The sequence below is a fragment of the Pristis pectinata genome, chromosome 3, assembly GCF_009764475.1.
Source record: "Pristis pectinata isolate sPriPec2 chromosome 3, sPriPec2.1.pri, whole genome shotgun sequence".
NCBI lineage: Eukaryota > Metazoa > Chordata > Chondrichthyes > Rhinopristiformes > Pristidae > Pristis > Pristis pectinata.
In genome coordinates this window covers 107,645,684-107,667,335 of record NC_067407.1, presented here as the reverse complement: position 1 = coordinate 107,667,335, position 21,652 = coordinate 107,645,684, and the positions used below count along the sequence as shown (strand labels likewise).

At 42.0% G+C, this 21,652-nt stretch overlaps 1 protein-coding gene across 2 annotated transcripts in view; it reads left to right on the top strand.

Moving 5' to 3' along the window:
* angel2 (angel homolog 2 (Drosophila)) overlaps positions 1 to 12,160 on the top strand; it is a 41,692-nt gene extending 29,532 nt beyond the window's left edge. For both annotated transcript variants that reach the window (XM_052012617.1, XM_052012616.1), the window contains 4 exons: positions 164 to 275; positions 490 to 568; positions 2,093 to 2,256; positions 8,095 to 12,160. In XM_052012617.1, the coding sequence (XP_051868577.1) occupies positions 164 to 275; positions 490 to 568; positions 2,093 to 2,256; positions 8,095 to 8,234 (495 nt within the window). In that variant the 3' untranslated portion in view covers positions 8,235 to 12,160. The remainder of the gene's footprint in view (positions 1 to 163; positions 276 to 489; positions 569 to 2,092; positions 2,257 to 8,094) is intronic.
* Positions 12,161 to 21,652: the final 9,492 nt, after the last annotated feature.

Here is a 21,652-nt window from a genome sequence, read left to right as displayed (position 1 = left end):
GAGGAGATTCTAGATAAAAGAATGTTTATGAAGCAGAGAATTTTGGGACAATTCAGTATTAAACATCTGTGCCTCCTTTCAATTACAATCCACTTTGAAACTTATCCCATTGGCCCAGATTTTTGTGGTGTGTACTTCTTATAACTTCCTATCATTCATATAGGTGTCAGGTCAGGAGCAGAGTCACAGGGGCCAGAGAGCTTTGTCAAAACCACTTTGGCCATCAAGTCTTGGAATTTCATCAGAGTGTCAGTATGAAACAATGAAAGATGCAGGTATGATTTCTATTTGTTCTTGTTGTCAAAGAACCACCTGAAATGTATGCACAGAGCCTGTTTTCAGTATAGTTCTGTGGACTGTGGAATTCCTGTTTCAAACTACCTAATGGTTTGTTTAAAAATGCTTACATCGGTTTAAGGACATTACTGTTTTTCACTTCAAACTATGTTTAAATCTAAATTCTATTTATAATTCCCATTCAATTTAAAGAATATCCTGTAGATGCTCTGGACAATTCAGAAGAGCTAAAAGATGCTACGACTAAGAAGAATCATCCTATGGATCAACTGTGAGTTAACCCTTTGTTTAAAAATTCAGGGGGATTCAGTGAGAAGGCAAATGTTGGTTTGAAGCCCAAACTTGTTTTGTTCCCTACTCTAGCCATAAATATATTAAGATTATATAGAAGAACATTTTTGAAGAAGACATTGTTTTTGCAATTAAATTTGAAGATACATTACTCTTTAAAGGAGGGACGGGCTGCATTTCAAGACCAGGAATGTGCAGGTCCTGAATATGCTAACAGTTAGCCTCACTATTAAAACTGGAGGAGAGGTAACCATTTACAAAGAAAGCTGATGTGAAAATCAGAATAGGAATTTTGAAGCTAGTCATCATTAGTGTTAAGGGAGCAAGTTGCATGTTTTCCTGGATATGGATTGTGTGTGCTTGGAAAGGAATTAAAGAAGAATTTTCAGCATAGAGGGTAAACTTGGCAGGGGAGTTTGGTTTAGAAAGAAAGTAACAGGATGAATTGAACAAATGGTTTCATCCATGTGAGCACCTCACATTTTGTTTGGAGGTAAGCAAGGAAGAGCAGGTGAAATGAGTACAAAGAGGCAGTAGGTAACAGAGACCAAGGATTACCTATTCTCTGGTTTTGAAGAGGAGATTAAGTATCCATAATGTTTTGTGATCCAGAAAAGTTGATAATTGACAGCTAAAGCAGTTGTGCTGCAAATATATTTGATGAAGCAAAGTTGGCACTTGTTAGGAAAAACTAATCGGGAAGGGGAAAAGATTTTTACAGCAGGTAAGGGCATAAAAGGTGGAGGAGGTATACCAATAATGTAAATTTTAAATTATTACATTCTGCATATTATTTGGTCCATTTATACTCAGATGCCTCAAATATGATCAATTTTTTCTTATCCAAATGAAGTAATTAAGTATTGATTATCTGATACATTAGAAATTAATGTGTATTCACCCTTCTCTTTATTATAGGTTGCCATGATTGGGATTGTTTGTTAATGTGTTCCTCACGTATTAACAGAAAAACAGCTATGGGGTTAAGTTCTTGTTTTTTGAGACATGGAATCTATTATTTGTCAAATGGTTTTGGTTCCAAATGAAATGTTACATTTCACAAGACTTTATAAGCGTGCAGTAGCAGACCTTGTGATGCTGCACCACTCTGCAACATTTTTATATTTGTTTTTATAAACTAATCAAATTTATTACAAAATCAAAACTATAGAAGTCAGGTCATCTACGTTTGGTGTTGATAATGCTTGTTGCTATATTTGAGCAAATCTTTATCAATACATGCTCAGAATTAACTGAAAGTATATTTGATAAACAAAAATTTGACCAAATTGTTTTTTCCCCTTGTTGTTTGACCAGAGATACTTCATAAATAGAGTTTTGAAACTTGTCTGTAGATCTGGCTATTGACTAAACTATGATATTAAATTCAAACAATGTGACATACCTGTATTCTAAACATTTTTTATATTATTTAATATGTATAGCAATCTTGAATGAACCAGTCAATTAAAAACCAGTAACACAATTATTAATTATTTTCTAGGACTCCTTCTGCTATTCAGCACAAATTCAAGCTACTTTCTGTGTACTCCCATTATCTGCCTGGGACTAATAAAACTGAGGTCACCACTTGTCATTCCAAATCTGCTGTCACTGTGGATTATATTTTTTATTCAGCAGCAAAGAATAATGGCACTCCAGATTCAGGTAATGAAAACCAAAAGATCTTTTTTTTCATTTATTCCAAAATCATATGTTACAAAATTTACCAAGATATTAACTTAAACTGGGAACATAGGTATTTTAAAATGAATCTTTAGTTTACTGCATATGTCAAGTACAAGGAAGAGGGCTTCAAATTGTTTTGCAATATACTGGAATCATTACTATTTAAAAAAGTGGTGTTAAAGAAGGTTTACACCCCTCTTAGAATAAATGTTATATTTTATCAATAGGAAGTATAAAACATAGAACTTCCCGGTTTTAAAAAAAAATGCCAACAGGTCAGGTAGCATCTGGAAAGAGAAAACAGATTTAATATTTCAGGTCTGAGACCATTCGTCAGAACTGGAAAAGAGAAAACAAGTTAGTTTTCAAAAAGCTGAGAAGAGTGGGGTAGGAATGGGTAGAACAAAGGGGATTATCTCTGATAGAGTGAGACCAAATGTGTTAACATAGCAGTTAGAATCAGATCTTTGTCTATGTTATTGTGGTTAATGGGGAGGCTGAGGGACATGCCAGCGGACCAGAATATACTCTAGAAAGAAAAACCAGCCAAAATGATAACAGTCCCGATAGAAACAAAGAAAGAACAAGTTTCCTAAAGTTGGCAAATTCAATATAGGGCTGTATGGCTGCAACATGCCCATACAGAAGCTGAGGTGTTATTCCTCAAGCTTTTATTGTGTCTCGTTGTAGCAGGACAGGACGCAAAACTAGAGTGGAAATGGGATGGGTAATTAAAATAGACTTTATATCAAATTCTCCTGCTGGAGATAATTCACTTTGTCAGAGTACAGAGGATATAACTTTGTGGTTAAATTCATTGATTTAATCATGGACATGGGCTTGGGTCCTAATGGTCCATTGGTACTACTGCAGTCTAGCCACAGATGGCAAAATGTAAAGGTGGGTGACCCCTTTCAAATGAATGGGACTGTAGTTATGGTTGGCATAAAGCTGAGGGGCTGGATACTAAGTATATAAGGGCACTTAACTCAGCAAATTAATGGAACATCTCAATGCTAAGTCTGAGGCAAGGTGCACTGCAAGAGGAACATGCACCTGACCTTGCCCATAGCAGCCAGGCCACAATTCTTTGCAGACCTACTAGCTAGCTTTTTGCCAGTTCTTGCCTATTGTATTAAGGAATGCACTATTTTTATTTGGGAAAGATTCCCAACTTCCAATACAAGCAAATTTTCATATGGTAAACTAACAATTGTACTATACCAATGCTTCTGAATATTAATTGATGTTTCAAACATGTTTGCTTAATTATTGCTGGAAGAAACTTTATCTTCCTTGCCAAGCTAAACTTATACAACTATAAACCACTGTTCTGGAGGTAGTCTTGCCTAACCAGCAATCCTCAGTGACATTGAGTTTCAAGGAGCGCAGTAGCACAGAATTAGGCTCCCACCCCCATAAAAATAGTGTTTCCCTCCAGCTCCCCCTCAGTCACCTTTTAAAGGTTTAACTTCAGGTTAGACTTGAGAGCACCTGCCAGATTCCACTACTATCGAGGACTCAATCAGGAGCATCTGTGATGCCAACAGCATCCTAGACAGGCACTTTAGTGAGGTGGTCACACTCTAGGAGACAAGACAGTTAGAGGGACAGATAGGAGATTCAGTGGCTACGAGCGATACTCCAGGATGATGCATTGCCTCCCAGGTGCCAGGATCAAGGATGTCTCTGAGCAGTTGCAGAATACTCTCAAGGGGGAGGGGGAGAACAAGCAGCCAGAGGTCATTGTACACATTGGTACCAACACCATAGTTAGAAAAAGAGATGACGTCCCGCAGAGTGAATATAGGAAGTTAGACAGAGGATAGTAAAGAGGACCTCAAAGGCTGTAATATCTGGATTACTCCCAGTGCCAAGTGATGGTGAAGTTAGGAATAGGAGGATAGGGCAGATGAGTGAGTCGCTGAGGGGCAGGTACAGGAGTGAAGGGTTCAGGTTCTTGGACCATTGAGATCTCTTCTGGGTCCTTGTACAAGAGGGACAGGTTGCACCTGAACTAGTGGGACCAATATCCTAGTGGGGAGATTTGCTAGTGCTTCTCAGGAGGGTTTAAACTAATCTGGCAGGGGTGGGGGGGGGGTGGTGGTGGCGGGGGGTGTGGAACCCAAAACATTAGTGTGGCAGATGGGCAAGTTGAGGAAAATATAAATGTTAAAGTGAACAAGTTTAGTAGACAGGACAGGGAGCAAGGAAGATCTGATAGACTAAACTGCATTCACATTGGTTCAAGAAGCCTAACAGGAAAGGCAGATGAACTCTGCTTGGATTGGTACGTGGGCCTGGGATATTATAGCCATAACAGAAACATGGTTGAGGAATTCTGTGCTACTGGGCTCCTCCAAAAATCAATGTCACTGAGGATTGTCGGTTAGTCAGGGTATTGAGTTCAAGAGCCGCGAGGTGATGTTGCAGCTCTATGGAACTCTGGTTAGACCACACTTGGAGTATTGTGTTCAGTTCTGATTGCCTCATTATAGAAAGGATGTGGAAGCTTTAGAGAGGGTGCAGAGGAGATTTACCAGGATGCTGCCTGGATTGGAGAGCATGTCTTATGAGGATAGGTTGAGTGAGCTAGGGCTTTTTCTCTTTGGAGAGGAAGAGGATGAGAGGTGTCTTGATAGAGGTGTACAAGATGATAAGTGGCATAGATTGAGTGGACAGTCAGGGACTTTTTCCCAGGTCAAAAATGGCTAACACGAGAGGGTATAATTTTAAGGTGATTGGAGGAAGGTATAAGGGGGATGTAAGAGTTAAGTTTTTTTTTGCAGAGTGGTGGGTACATGGAACACACTGCCAGCAGAGGTTGTGGGTGCAGATACATTAGGGACATATTTAGGAGACTCTTAGATAGACACGTGAATGACAGAAAAATGGAGGGCTATGTGAGAGGGAAGGGTTAGATAGATATTGGCGCAGGATAAAATGTTGGCACAACATTGTGGGCCAAAGGGCCTGTACTGTGCTGTAATGTTCTATGAATGGGCAGGACTAGCAGTTCATTGTTCCAGGGTACAGATGCTATAGGCATGATAGAGATGAAGATAAGAGAGGGGGAGATGCATTTTGATTAGGGAGAACATCATGGCAGCACTTAAAGAGGATATTCTTGGGGGATCTCCCAATGAGGCAATATGGGTAGAACTTAGAAATAAGAGGGGAGTGATTACTTTGGGATTATATTACAGTATGTGGATGGCCCTGCTGACGAGGGGGCAACACTTAGCCTCCTATTGAGAAATGAGGCTGGGCAAGTGTCAGTGGGGAGCACTTTGGGACCAGTGCCATAATTCTATTAGTTTCAAGATAGTTATGGAAAAAGGTAGGATGCTCCACAAATTGGAGAGATTTAAGAGGGAAATCGGAGGGGGTGGGAGAAGGGGATGAGAGAGAGCTTTGGCAGATAATGTAAAGGAGGATCCTAAGAGATTCTACAAGTCTATTAGGAGCAAAAGGGTAACTAGGGAAAGAATAAATCCCCTTAAGAATCAATGTGGTTGTCTACCTGTGGAGCTGCAGGAAATAGGCAAGCTGTTAAATGAATATTTCTCATCTGTATTTACTGTGGAGAAGGTTAGGGAAACTAAGGAATTAAGGGAAATGAATAGTGATGTCTTGGAACATATCCACATGACAAAAGAGCAGGTGTTGGTGATCTTAAGGCATAGTAAGGTCGATAAAGCACCAGGGCCTGATCAAATGTGTCCTAGGACATTGTGGGAATTAGGGAGGAAATTGTAGGGGCCCTGGCAGAGACATTTGCAGCATCTTTAGCCGTGAGTGAGGTACTAGAAGACTGAAGGGTGGTAAATGTCTTACCTATATTTAGGAAGGGCTGCAAAGACAAACCAGGGAACTACAGGCCAGTGATCTTCATAATATGAGATTATTAAGATTATTATGAGTGGTGCGAAAGGTACTGGAGGGGATTCTGAGGGACAGAATTTATCAGCATTTGGAAAGGCAAGGACTGATAAGGGATAGACAGCATTACTTTGTTCATGGGAAATCGTGTCTCACAAATTTGATCGAGTATTTTGAGGAGGTGATGAAGAGGATTGATGAGGGTGGGGTGGTAGATAACATCTACATGCACTTTAGCAAGACCTGTGACAATGTCCCACAAAGTAGGCTAGTCTGGAAGGTTAGATCGCATGGGATCTAGAGTGAGCAGGCCAATTGGATACAAAATCAGCTTGGTGGAAGGAAATAGAGGGTGGTAGTGGATGGGTTGTTATTCAACCTGGAGGCCTATGGTCAGTGGTGTGCCGCAGGGGTCAGTGCTGAGTCCACTGTTGTTTGTCATCTGTATTAATGATTTGGATGAGAATGTCAATGGCACATTTAGTAGTTAGCGAATGACACCAGAATTGGTGGTGTAGTGGACAGTGAAGAAGGTTGTCTAAGATTACTACAGGATCTAGGTGAACTGGGTAAATGGGCCAAGGTATGGCAGATGAAATTTAACTGACAAGTGTAAGGTGTTGCATTTTGGCAAGTTAAACCAGGGCAGGACTTGCACAGTAAATGGTAGGGCTCTGGAGTGTGCTGTAGAACAGGGAGACCTAGGGCTACAGGTACATAGTTCCCTGAAAGAGGCAATATGGGTAGACAGGGTGGTAAAAGAAGGCATATGGCACGCTTGCCTTCGTCGGTCAGGACGTTGAGTACAGGAATTGGAATGTCATGTTGCAACTCTACAAGTTGTGGAAAGACCACACTTGAAGCATTGTTCTCAATTCTGGTTGTCCAACTATAGGAAGGATCTCGCAAAGCTGGAAAGGGTGCAGAAAAAATTCACGAGGATGTTACTGGACTGGAGGGCTTGAGTTATACAGATAGGCTGGGACTTTTTTCACTGAAGCATAGGAGGCTGAGGGGTGACCTTATGGAGGTATATAAAACCGTAGGAGACATAAGGTGCAAGGGGAAAGATTTAAAAGGGACCCAAGGGGCAACTTTTTCCACACAGTGTGGTGGGTATCTGAAACAAGCTGCCAGAGGAAGTGGTAGAGGCAGATACACTGTTTAAAAGGCACATGGATGGGTACATAGAAAAGCAGGCAAATGGGACGAGCTCAAGCAGGCATTTTGGTTGGCTTGGATGAGTGGGTCAAAGGGCCTGTTTCCGTGCTGTATGACTGATTCTATAACTCACTTTGACTGCAACCCGACTGAGCACTCAAAGTATTTACAACATCTGTAATCAATTTAAAATGAACCCTCTGCAAAATTTGTTCTCTGTCGGTAGTACCATTATGCAAGTGGTAAACCTGCACAAAATTCTTCATAACTGAAAAGCAAAACCATTGATTTCCAAAGAGAAACATTATTTACGTATATTCTGAAATTTCAGTTAAAGATAGTACATGAACCGAAATGAGAATCTTACCAGAAAAATGGGCAGTACCTCATTTGTTCAAAATTATTTCTGCATGGTCAGAAATGACAATAAGTGACTCACAAGGCGAGTTCACGTGGTGATTGAATGCTGCAGTCTGCTCTCAAAATGCGAATTGGAATCCACAGCTTATCTGTCTGGCAGACTCTGATCCATCAAGGAAGCCAAATGCTATGCTGACAAAGATGGAAGGTAAGTTAGCAGATGGGCCATTTGGCAAAATGATAATAGTATAGGAGGCAGAATGCATAATTAAGCAAACAAAAAAATCTCCATGAATGATTCTTTTATATACTGGGAGAATATTGTTTTTCAAACTTCGGTTCAAACTGTTTATAATTCAGTTGTTAATATTAACTTGCTTACCTCATAACATTACATTATTTTTCTTTCTATAGGAGATGGTGGTCACTTGCAGCTTCTTGGGAAACTTGCACTACTTACAGAACAAGATCTTTGGACTGTAAATAGATTACCCAATGAAAGTAACTCTTCAGATCATCTGCCTTTATTAGCTAAATTCAGACATAAACTTTGATATTAAGAAAGTTGCCAGTAATTTCTTCCCTCTATTCAGTATTTGATCAAAAATTGTGCATTTTAGAACCATAGAACAATACAGCACAATACAGGCCCTTTGGCCTACCATGTTGTGCCGACTTTCAAACCACTCCTAAGACTATCTAACCCCTTCCTCCCACATATCCCTCTACCTTAAGTTCCTCCATCTGCTTATCTAATAATCTCTTGAACTTTACCAACGTATCAGCCTCCACCACCACCCCAGGCAGCACATTCCATGCACCAACCACTCTCTGGGTGAAAAATCCCCCTCTGACGTCTCCCTTGAACTTCCCACCCATTACCTTAAAGCCATGCCCTCTCGTATTGGGCATTGGTGCCCTGGGAAAGAGGCGCTGGCTGTCTATCTATTCCTCTTAATATTTTGTATACCTCTATCATGTCTCCCCTCCTCCTCTCCAATGAGTAAAGCCCTAGCTCCTTTAGTTTCTCCTCATAATCCATACTCTCTAATCCAGGCAGCATCCTGGTAAATCTCCTCTGCACCCTTTCCAACGCCTCCACATCCTTCGTATAATGAGGCGACCAGAACTGGACACAGTACTCTAAGTTGGGTCTAACCAGAGTTTTGTAAAGCTGCATCATTACTTCACGGCTCTTAAACTCTATCCCACGACTTATGAAAACTAACATCCCATAAGCTTTCTTAACTACCCTATCCACCTGTGTGGCAGCTTTCAGTGATCTGTGGATATGAACCCCCAGATCCCTCTGCTCCTCTACACTGCCCAGAATCCTGCCATTTACCTTGTATTCTGCCTTAGAGTTTGTCCTTCCAAAGTGTACCACCTCACACTTCTCCGGATTGAACTCCATCTGCCACTTCTCAGCCCAGCTCTGCATCCTATCAATGTCCCTCTGTAAGCTTCGACAGCCCTCCACACTATCCACAACACCACCGATCTTTGTGTCATCTGCAAACTTGCTAACCCACCCTTCCACCTCCTCATCTAAGTCATTAATAAATATCACAATAAGTAGAGGTCCCAGAACCGATCCCTGTGGGACACCATTAGTCACATCCCTCCAATCCAAATGCACCCCCTCCACCACAACCCTCTGCTTTCTACAGGCAAGTCAATTCTGAATCCACACGGCCAAGCCTCCCTGGATCCCTTGGCCTCTGACCTTCTGAAGAAGCCTACCATGCGGAACCTTGTCAAACGCCTTACTAAGATCCATGTAGATCACATCTACTACACTACCCTCATCAATCTTCCTGGTCACCTCCTCAAAGAACTCTTATCAGGCTAGTGAGGCAAGATCTTCCCTTCACAAAGACATGCTGGCTGTCCTTAATCAGTCCGATTCTCTAAATGATCATAGATCCTATCTCTTAGAATCCTAGCAGCTTACCCACCACAGACGTAAGGCTCACTGGTCTGTAATTCCTTGGACTATCCCTACTACCTTTTTTGAATAAGGGGACAACATTCACCACCCTCCAATCTTCCAGTACCATCCCCATGGACAACAAGGACTCAAAGATCCTAGCCAACGGTTCAGCAATCTCCTCCTTCGCCTCCCGAAGCAGGCTGGGGACTATTCAGTTAGGCCTCGGGGACTTATCTGTCCTAATATTTTCTAACAGCTCCAACACATCCTCTCTCTTGACATCTACATACTCTAGCACATTACCCTTACCAACACTGTCCTCAGCATCATCAAGACCCCCCTCCTTGGTGAATACTGAAGAGAAGTATTCATTGAGAACCTCACCCACTTCCACAGCTTCCAGGCACATCTTCCCACCTTTGTCTTTAATCGGACCTACCTTTACTCTAGCCATCCTTCTGTTCTTCACGTACGGGTAAAAAGCCTTGGGATTCTCCTTAACCCTACTCACCAAAGCCTTTTCATGTCCCCTTCTTGCTCTCCTCAGCCCCTGCTTAAGTTCCTTCCTTGCTACTCTATATTCCTCACGAGCCCTATATAATCCTTGCTGCTTACACCTTATGTATACTGCCTTCTGCTTCCTAATTAGTTGTTCCACCTCTCTTGTCACCCGTGGTTCCTTCACCCTGCTATTCCTTCTCTGTCTCACCAGGACAAATTTATCCCTAACATCCTGCAAGAGATCCCTGAACAACGACCACATCTCCACAGTACATTTCCCTTCAAAAATGTCATCCCAATTTACACTCTCAAGTTCTCGCCTTATAGCCTCATAATTCGCCTTTCCCCAATTAAATATCTTCCCATCCTCTTTGCTCCTACCCTGTCCATGACAATGCTAAAGGTTATTGAGCAGTGGTCGCTGTCCCCCAGATGCTCACCCACTGATAGATCTGTCACCTGACCCGGTTCATTACCTTAAACTAGATCTAATATGGCATCCCCCTCTCGTCGGCCTGTCAACATACTGTGACAGGAATCCATCCTGGATACACTTAACAAACTCCGCCCCCTCTGAACCTTTGGCACTAAGCAGGTGCCAATCAATATTTGGGAAGTTGAAGTCTCCCACGATAATAACCCTGTTATTTTTGCATCTTTCCAAAATCTGCCTCCCAGTCTGCTCCTCAGTATCCCTACTGCTACCAGGGGGCTTATAGAATACTCCCAGTAGAGTAACTGCTCCTTTCTTCTTCCTGACTTCCACCCATATTGAATCTAGAGAGGATCCTTCTACATTATCCACCCTTTCTGCAGCTGTAATAGTGTCCCTGACCAGTATCGCCACCCCTCCTCCTCTTCTCCCCCCCTCCCCCTCTTCTTGCCCCCCCCATCCCTTTTAAAACACTGAAAACTAGGAATATTCAATATCCATTCCTGCCGTGGTGTCAGCCATGTCTCTGTAATAGCCACAATATCATAGTCCCATATACTTATCCAAGCTCTCAGTTCATCTCCCTCGTTCCTGATGCTTCTTGCATTTAAGTAAATGCACTTTAGCCCATCCATCTTACTACTTTTATAGCCTGTACTCTGCTTCTCCTTCCTCAAAGCCTCTCTATCTGTTAGATCTGACTTTTCCCCATCCCCTTCTTCCTCTGACCTACTCCTCCAGTTCCCATCCCCCTCGCAAGCTAGTTTAAACCCTCCCGAACCACCCTAGCAAACCTGGCTGCAAGGATATTGGCCCCCCCCCTCAGGTTCAGGTGTAACCCATCCTCTCTGTACAGGTCCAACCTTCCCCAGAAGATGGGGAAGGTGTTTTCTGGGGTACAACATTTTTATGGATCATTTTGGGCTTTGATAAATTTCTGCAAGATTTTAAATATTATGTCCAAAAATAAAGTTTTTTTATATCTCTAGTTATACTCTTGTACAAATATTTACAGCTGTTGTTAGAATTGGTGGAAATGTATAACCACAGATACTAGGAGATACATTTCTGTCCAAAGTCAGACAAATGCAAATAATAAGATTAAGATTTCTTTTTGTCACACGTACATCGAAACACACAGTGAAATGCATCTTTTTGTGTAGAACATTCTGGAGCAGCCCACAAATGTCGCCATGTTTCTGGTGCCAACATAGAATGCCCACAACTTCCTAACCTGTATGTCTTTGGAATGTGGGAGGAAACCGGAGCACCCAGGAAGACATTACGCTAACTGCTGCACTACCATGCAAGAGGTTGCTGGATTCCTTTTGCGTTAGGAACCAGGAGTAGACAGGCAACACAGATTTGCATTCAGATTAACAAAAAAAAAGCAGTGGGTAAGAGAGATCAGCAGTTTAGGGATGATAACAGGATCCTGAGAGGAGTTGGGATGGGAAGATTAAAGCTTAGGAACAACCTGGATGTAAATAAAATAATGCAAACGTGAAGCTAATTGAAAGAAGGAACAGAAGCTGAGCAAGATGGTGCAGTATAATTTGCCTACACACAGGAAGCACACCAGGCCATTCTCTTCCACCATCCACCTGCCATCAAATCACAGCAGTTACTCATCCAGTTATCATTTAGTCTTCCAATCATTAAATTGAAAAGTAAGCGTTTTTAAATCTCCTGTAGCAGTAATGTATAGATGATGTCACTCTCAGTTACTTTAATAAAAATATGGTGACTGTTCCAAGGGAAGATGTTATATGTTAAAACCAGCTTATAAACCCTTATCTTTGGGGATTTCACAGTTCTACCAGAAATATTATGGTGGATGCACAGGAAAATCTTTGCTGTAAAAATGGATATGAGAAAATGATCAGGTTTTAATAGAAATGTAGGAAATTCAGGTCCTTTTTTAAATAATTTCTTGGATGTGGGATTCGCAGGCTGAGCCAGCCTTCAATTGCTCTCGAAGGTGGTGGTAGTGAGCTGCCTTCTTGAACCACTGCAGTCCTTGAGGTCTGGGTATGCCCACAATGCTGTTAGGGAGAGTGTTCCAGGACTTTGACCAGGTGACAGTGAGGGAATGGCAATATTGATCAAGTTGTGTGTTACGGGAGGGGGGGGGGAGGTGGGTGTAGAGGAACTTAAGGAACATGAAAAAAGGCAAAATCACTGGCAAGAGCAGCATTAATTATCCTTCACTAATTGCCCCTGACTAAAGGAAATAAGCAAGCGTAAACTATATTTAGGAATCGGAGTTGCATTTACGCTAGACCAGCTAAGCATGATAGGTGTGCTTGCCTAAATCATAAGATAAGAAATTAAAGTGCAGACAGAATCCAAGGATAGATGGAATTAAATAAAAATGAAAATTCAGCTAGTGTTCTTATCGCCTGCTGCGTTGGTGACTACAAAGGCACTTCATCAAGTGTAAGATGGTTTGGAGCTTTCTAAGGTCAAAAGAGGTGAGTGCTGTTCTTGTCACTATCAGCTAATAGCAGGAATCAGAGTTCCAAAGTAATGCTCATCCCACAGATTGAAACAAACATTAAGTATTTATTGCCAAATCACAATGAGAATTTGAAGATTGTTTTAAAAAAACTATGAAAATCTTAAAACGTCACTTTTCAATGCCTCTTTTTTAGAGAAACATACTAATCCATACTAAAGTAATAATCTAGTTTCTAAAATAATGTGGCTGCATGATCATGCATTGTATATTTGATCATTTTCTCAAATTAGTTGTTAATTATAGAAAGGTGCATCATACCACCCAAAGCATTAGTAGTAATTAGATTTTTTTTCAATGATGTTCTCAAGGTAAACTTGAAATTTCACTATGTCCATATTAGTCTGCAAATTAAATTTCAGATGCATTAAACCCTTGTTTAAAATGTGGTAATTTTTGAAATAGTTTTGCCCATTAAAATAGGATTACAGGTGTCTTACTATTCCTGCAGCATTAGCTAAAGAGCATAACAGTTTACATTTATCAGAAGTGTTTTCAGATTCATTACTGACTTCCTCCAATTCAACATTCCTGCTATCTGAATGTACTCAGGCTATTTGCACTTCTGTGACAATGGCAATTTTGGTTAGTGGCTCACACAAATTTGAAAACAATCAGCACTGAGGAAAGTCAGCCATGTTTGATTAAACTGCTGAGGTACATTAATTTCAATAGAAATTCAAACTATATTAGTGTAACAAATTTTGACATGATTAGCTCAAAACCAAACTGGTCGTCAGACATGACAATTTTGAGGAAAAGCCATCCTGCTTCCACTAGTAAATTGAGTAGTCAAAGCTGTGAAAGTTTTAATCTTATAAAACTATCAGATGACACATTCACTTAAGTATTGCACTTCATTAGAAGATTGTGACATGAATATTTGGCAACTTGAGCTTCAAATTAATTGAGTATTTTTATTGCCAAATCACAATGGGAATTTGAAGATGGTTTTAAAAAAACTAAGAACATCTTAAAACTTCATGATTCAATGTCTTTGTTTAGAGAAATATGACAGAATATGTAGGGAAGTGTGAGCTCTTGCTTAGATCCAAGAAAGTAAATAGAATATTTTCTTAATAGCGAGAGTGTCCAAGTTCTGGAGCAACAAAGATTTGAGTACTTATACAAATCACTGAGAGCTAATGCATAGGTAAAAGAAGAAGAAATTCAGGAAGGCTGATTAAATGTTGCCAAGTATTTCAATGGGAATAAAATTCAAATGTGAGGAATATTATCTTTGTTGTATGAAGCTCATCTAGATTACCTTCAGTTATAGAGTCATAGAGCAATATAGCACAGAAACAAGCCCTCCACCCATGCCAACAAGGATGCTCATCTAAGCTAGTCACAATTGCACACATTTGGCCCATTTCCCTATAAACCTTTTTTATCTATGTACCTGTCTAAGTGTCTTAAATGTATCTGCCTCAACCGCTTCCTCTGGCAGTTCATTCCATATATACACCACCCTCCACGTGAAGAAGTTACCCTTCAGGTCCCTTTTAAATCTTTGCCCTCTTGCCTTTAACCTATGCCATTAATCTTTGATACCCTTTCCCTGGGAAAAGTGCATTCACCCTATTTATGCAACTCCGTAAGATCGTCCCTCAGTCTCCTATGCTCCAATGAGTAAAGTCCTAGCCTATTCAATCTCTCCCTATAACTTAGGCCCTTGAGCCCTGGCAACATTCTCATAAACCGTCTTTGCACTCTTTCCAGTTTAATAACACCTTTCCTATAACAGGGTAACCAAAACTGTACACAATATTCCAGGTGCAGCCTCACCAATGTCTTGTACAACTGCAACATAATGTCCCAGCTCCTATACTCAATGCCCTGACTGATTAAGGCCAACATGCCAAACACCACCTTCACCACCCTGTAACACCACTTTCAGCGAACAATGAACTTGTACTCCTAGGTCCCTCTGTTCTACAACACTTCCGCGGGACCTACCGTTCCTGTTTTGAAGTCCTACCCTTGTTTGACTTTCCAAAACACAACAATTTGCACTTATCTGGATTGAACACCATTTGCCATTCCTCATGCATTTACCTAGCTAATTAAGATCCCCTTGCATTTTTGATAACCTTCACTGCCTACAGTACCACCCATTTTAGAGTCATCTGCAATATGCAATTTTAAACATTGGTCTTAGAAAGATGCAGCTCAGTTTTTACCAGAACTATGATTGGCCTAAAAGGTTAAATTGTGAGGACTGGTTGCAGAAATATTGCTCGTTACCTTGCGTTTGAAAGTTTTGGGATAATCCGGTTCTTCAGAATGATCAAGGACTCAGTCAAGTAGCTCATGGAAACTATTCCCTCCGGTAGGGGCATCCAGACAAGCAATGAAACCTCAAAATGAGAGAAAGGCCTTTCAGAAATGAAGCATTATATCACAAAGCTAGTTCAAGCATACAATTTACCCCAAATGGATGAACATGCTTGCTGAGCTGAAGTTTTAAAGATTGAGCAATAGACTGTTAGTGGTTAAAGTTAGAGAAATACAGAACAAAAATAACATAAATAGAGCCAAATTACAAAACAGGGTCTTAGCACTGAAAATCCAAATTCTGTTCCTATGTTCACGTCCAACTTCAAGAAAACTTGTCATACCAGTAAGAATGACCACATCTCAGTGGCTTTCTATTGGCCAAATTAAACACAGCTTTATACTGTCAGTACTTCTCTGTTGAAAGTGGCCAAAGACAGCTAAACCTGCATGATGTTAAATCCTGTAGATAGAATAAGTTTAATACAACAGTCCGTAACTGTCATGGCACAGGCTGTTCTCTGGGTCTTTCTTTTGCAAAATTTTACTCATTTTTTAATTTTTCACATGGCAAAACAACCCTGAAAGTCTTTTCTAAGGAGTAAAGAGGGCTTCTGAATCACACTTTTTTTTCCATACTATAAGGACAATATTAAAGTTTATGCTCATTTGAGGGACTTTCTCAAATGCAAACAGTCCACTTCCATAGCAAGCTCTCACTATAAGCTGCAATATTAAACTGTACATGAGGTCACATGCCCCTGATAAAGGAGGAAAGTTTCTATTTGTGTTGGATAATAGGATTTCCATTAAGTCATGATTATTTAGGATTAAAGCCTGGCTAGACAACTCAACCCCAACAGGACTGACTAAGGGTTGGGTTCTATTGGAATTTGGCATATATTTTACTGAAGCATTTGCGCTCAGGTCTGGCAATGCTGTGCTTTGCCATGCCAGCTCCTCTCAGTACTTTATCCAGATCAATTTCACTTGGTGACGGCTGTGTTAGATCAAAATTTGACTGGGGAATAGACAAGAACTTGTTGTAGGATGGGGGGTGGGGGCGTGGGGGAGGATGGGAGTTGAGGGGTAAATATCAGGTGCCTGTTTCAAGTTTATAGAATGGCACAGGAGAGGATATAGAGGACAATAAATCCTGATGTTGGCTTTAATTTTCCCAGTGCCATGGGGAGGTGCTGATTAGACCTAGACTTAGAGTGCCTTTTTCAACTATGAATGTCAAATCTGTCGTAGTGCCAGGCACAATATTCTGCAAATGCTTCCAAGTTGGGCAGAGTCCATGGAAAAATAAGTACTTGAGCTCAGGTCAGGCTGGATTGGCTGTGATCAGGTTGGGTCCAAGTGAGGTTTTAATTTTATACCCAAGTAGACCTCCACCCAGGATGGCAAATAGCACACATAACTAAACTTCCACACAGGTTTATCTCAGCGACTTCAGTGTAGCATGCCATGGGATTTAGCCATGGGATTTAGACAGGAGCTCAGATACAGAATTGTTCAATTCCTATTTGTTTTATTTCAAGCAATCTGGTCTACAATCGGCACACTGGAGCTGCGCTGAGACCCAGCACACCACCTGCCTCATTTGCTAAGGAGTTGCGAATGGTATTGAACGTTGCGCAGTCATAAGTAAACATCTCCACTTCTGATGTAATGACAGAAGGAAGGCCATTGATGAAGCAGCTGATGTTTGGGCCAAGGATGCTGCCCAAGGACCTCCTGCAGTGATATTCTGGGATTGGAATAATTGGCCTGCAGGTACAATAACCATCTTTGTGCAAGCTATGACAGGGCAAAAGGAGCCTCACTTGGATAGACACAAGAGACCGCAGATGCTGGAATCTGGAGCAAAAAAATAAATTGATGGAGGCACTCGGTAGTTTGAACAGTATCTATTGGGGGGAGGGGGGGAGAAAGGAATTGCTGACATTTCAGGTCAAGACCCTGGCATCAGGACCGAGTAGGGGAGGAAGACAGGGCTATCTTCCCTTTCCACTCTCAGTCCTGATGCAAGGTCTTGACCCGAAATATCCACGATTCCTCCCCACCACCCCACAGATGCTGCTCAACCCATTGAGTTGCTCCAGCAGTTTGTTTTCTGCTCACTTGGATAACCTCTCTCACAAAATGGGAAATCATCCAAGTCAGGCCCCAGACTTGGTCAGAACTATCAAAGATCTAATTTTTTAAAAAACACTAAATGAAACATTGAAAACATTCCAAAATCTTAAACATTTCCAAACAGTTAACAGATTGAAGACAAAAGCAAAATCTACATTAAGAAGTATCAGATATTTTAAAAATATTCTTGGTAAGATTCAAGGTTACTTTTGAAATAATAATCTAAGTGAAAGTCTGCTTAAATAACCAAATTCGTACCCAAGACTATCACAGCCGCTCCATTAAAATCAACAGGAGAATATCCATCGCACCTCTTTGGACCTGGCAGAGTTTTCTGGCACAATTTCATTATTAGTTCAAGCTCCTACATCTTTGCTGAACTCTGGGAGTCCAATATTGGAGCACAGTCTGTTGGCTGAACAGACTGATCAACAAATCTCTGACAATTTCCAGATTACCCAATCAGAATTATATGCATGCCAATTTTTTTGTCGATTCCAATGGGAAGAGGTACATGCTAAACCGCATGCAATAGACTAAGCTAAGCAATCTCACAATCACTCTGCAGTCCTACCATTTATTCATGAACAGTGGTGGACAATTAAACAATTGGTACACAGAGGGGGCACCAAGACCATCTCCATCCTCAGCAATGACAGGGCCCAATATGTGAATGCTAAAGAAAAGGCTGAAGCATTCACAACCATGTTCAAGCAAGAAGTGATGAGTGGTTGATCCATCTTGGCTTCCTGCCGAGATCTCCAACATCACATGAGCCAGTCTTCAGTCAATTTAATTCACTTTACATGATATAAAGAAATGATTGACAGCACTGGATATATCAAAGGCCATGGGACCACACAACATCCCAAATTTGATCCAAACATGGAGCGGCGCAACTAATGGAACTACTGCCTCACAGCTCCAGCTACCTGGGTTCAATCCTGCCCTCTGCTGCTGTGTGTGCAGCTTGCACATTTCCCATGACTATGTGGGCTTCCACTGGTGCTCCACTTTCTTCCCACATCCCAAAGGTACGTGGGTTAGTAGGTTAATCAGCCACTATAAATTGCTCCTAGTGTGAGTGGTAGAATCTGGAAGGAGTTGAACATAGAACAGTACAGCACAACACAGGCCCATCGGCCCACAATGTTGTGCCGACATTTAAACCTCGCCTAGGACTATCTAACCCCTTCCCCCCGCATATCCCTCTATTTTAAATTCCTCCATGTGCCTATCCAGTAATCTCTTGAACTTGACCGATGTACCTGCCTCCACCATTACCCCAGGCAGCACATTCCATGCCCCAACCACTCTCTGGGTAAAAAACCTTCCTCTGATATCTCCCTTGAACTTCCCACCCATTACACTAAAGCCATGCCCTCTTGTATTGAGCATTGGTGCCCTGGGAAAGAGGCGCTGGCTGTCTATCTATTCCTCTTAATATTTTGTACACCCCTATTATGTCTCCTCTCATCCTCCTTCTCTCCAAAGAGTAAAGCCTTAGCTCCCTTAGCCTCTCCTCATAATCCATACTCTCTAATCCAGGCAGCATCCTGGTAAATCTCCCCTGCACACTCTCCAACACTTCCACATCCTTCCTATAATGAGGCGACCAGAACTGGACACAGTAGTCTAAATGTGGTCTAACCAGAGTTTTATAGAGCTGCATCATTACCTCACGGCTCTTAAACTCAATCCCTCGATTTATGAAAGCTAATACCCCATAAGCTTTCTTAACTATCCTAGCCACCTGTGAGACAACTTTCAGGGATCTGTGGATATGGACCCCCAGATTCCTCTGCTCCTCCACACTGCCAAGAATCCTGCCATTAACTTTGTACTCTGCCTTGGAGTTTGTCCTTCCAAAGTGTATCGCCTCACACTTCTCCAGATTGAATTCCATCTGCCAATTCTCAGCCTAGCTCTGCATCCTATCAATATCTCTCTGCAATCTTTGACAATCCTCTACACTATCCACAACACCACCAACCTTTGTGTCATCTGCAAACTTGCCAACCCACCCTTCTACCCCCTCATCCAAGTCATTAATAAAAATCATGAAAAGCAGAGGTCCCAGAACTGATCCTTGTGGGACACTGCTAATCACAGCCCTCCAGTCTGAATGCACTCCCTCCACCACAACCCTCTGCTTTCTACAGGCAAGCCAATTCTGAATCCACACTGCCAAGCCTCCCTGGATCCCATGCCCTCTGGCCTTCTGAAGAAGCCTACCATGTGGAACCTTGTCAAACGCCTTACTAAAATCCATGTAGACCACATCTACTGCACTACTCTCATCAATCTGTCTGGTCACCTCCTCAAAGAACACTATCAGGCTTGTGAGACATGATCTGCCCTTCACTAAGCCATGCTGGCTGTCCCTGATCAGACCGTGATTCTCTAAAAGCCCATAGATCCTATCTCTAAGAATCCTTTCCAACAGCTTTCCCACCACAGACGTAAGGCTCACTGGTCTATAATTCCCTGGACTATCCCTACTACCTTTTTTGAATAAGGGGACAACATTCGCCACCCTCCAATCCTCCGGTACCATTCCTGTGGACAACGAGGGCTCAGAGATCCTAGCCAAAGGCTCAGCAATCTCCTCCCTCACCTCGCAGAGCAGCCTGGGGAATATTCCGTCAGGCCCCGGGGACTTACCTGCCCTAATATTTTCTAACAGCTCCAACACATCCTCTCTCTTGATATCAACGTGCTCTAGAACATTAACCTTACCAACACTGTCCTCAGTGTCATCAAGGCCCTTCTCCTTGGTGAATACTGAATAGAAGTATTCATTGAGGACCTCACCCACTTCCACAGCTTCCAGGTACATCTTCCCACCTTTATCCCTAATCGGTCCTACCTTTACTCCCGTCATCCTTCTGCTCTTCACATAACTGAAAAATGCCTTGGGGCTTTCCTTAACCTTACTCACCAAGGCCTTTTCATGTCCCCTTCTTGCTCTCCTCAGCCCCTTCTTAAGTTCCTTCCTTGCTACCCTATTATCCTTAAGAGACCTATCTGATCCTTGCTGCCTAAACCTTATGTATGCTGCCTTCTTCCTCCTAACTAGATGCTCCACCTCTCTTGTCAACCATGGTTTGATGGGAGAATAATAATGGGATTAATGTAGGATTAGTGTAAATGGGTAATCAATGGTATGCACAGGGTCAGTGGGCCGAAGGGCCTGTTTCCATGCTGTACAATTCCACGACTACGGACCAAAGATCTGAATTCCAGAAGTGAGTGGAGAACGACTGCCCTTGACGTCAAAGTTCTATTGACAGAACGCAGTATCAAGAAGCCCTCGTAAAACTGGATGTATCATGGCTTGGTACAGCAACTGCTCTGCCCAGGACCACAAGAAACTGCAGAGAGTTGTGGACACAGCCCAGCGCATCATGGACACCAGTCTCCCCTCCTTGGACTGTCTTTACCTCTCGCTGCCTTGGTGAAGCAGCCAGCATAATCAAAGACCCCACCCACCCAGGACACTCTTCCATCAGGTAGAAGATACAGGAGCCTGAGGGCACGTACCACCAGACTTAAGGACAGCTTCTACCCCACTGTGATAAGACTATTGAACGGTTCCCTTATACGATGAGATGGACTATGACCTCACGATCTACCTTGTGACCTTGCACCTTATTGCACTGCACTTTCTCTGTAGCTGTGACACTTTACTCTGTACTGTTATTGTTTTTACCTGTACTACCTCAATGCACTCTGTACTAACTCAATGTAATTGTACTGTGTAATGAATTGACCTGTACGATCGGTACGCAAGACAAGTTTTTCACTGTACTTCGGTACAAGTGACAATAATAAACCAATACATCAATTGGCAAACATTCCAATGGTCAGAGACATAGATCCAATAAAGTACGCTGGTTGTGCTGGTCAGAGATCACACATCCCGGTCCCAGGACATCACTGCAGGAATTCCTCTGTACAGTGTCCTAGGTCCAACCAACTACTGCCTCAACCAGTTTCTCTGGCAGCTCATTCCACAGATGCACCACCTTCTGTGTGAAGAAGTTTCCCCCCAGGTCCCTTTTAAATCTTTCACCTCTCACCTCTAGTTTTTAGTTCCATTTTCCTGGGAAAAAGACTATGTGCATTCACCCTATCCATACCCCTCATGATTTTTATACACCTCCAA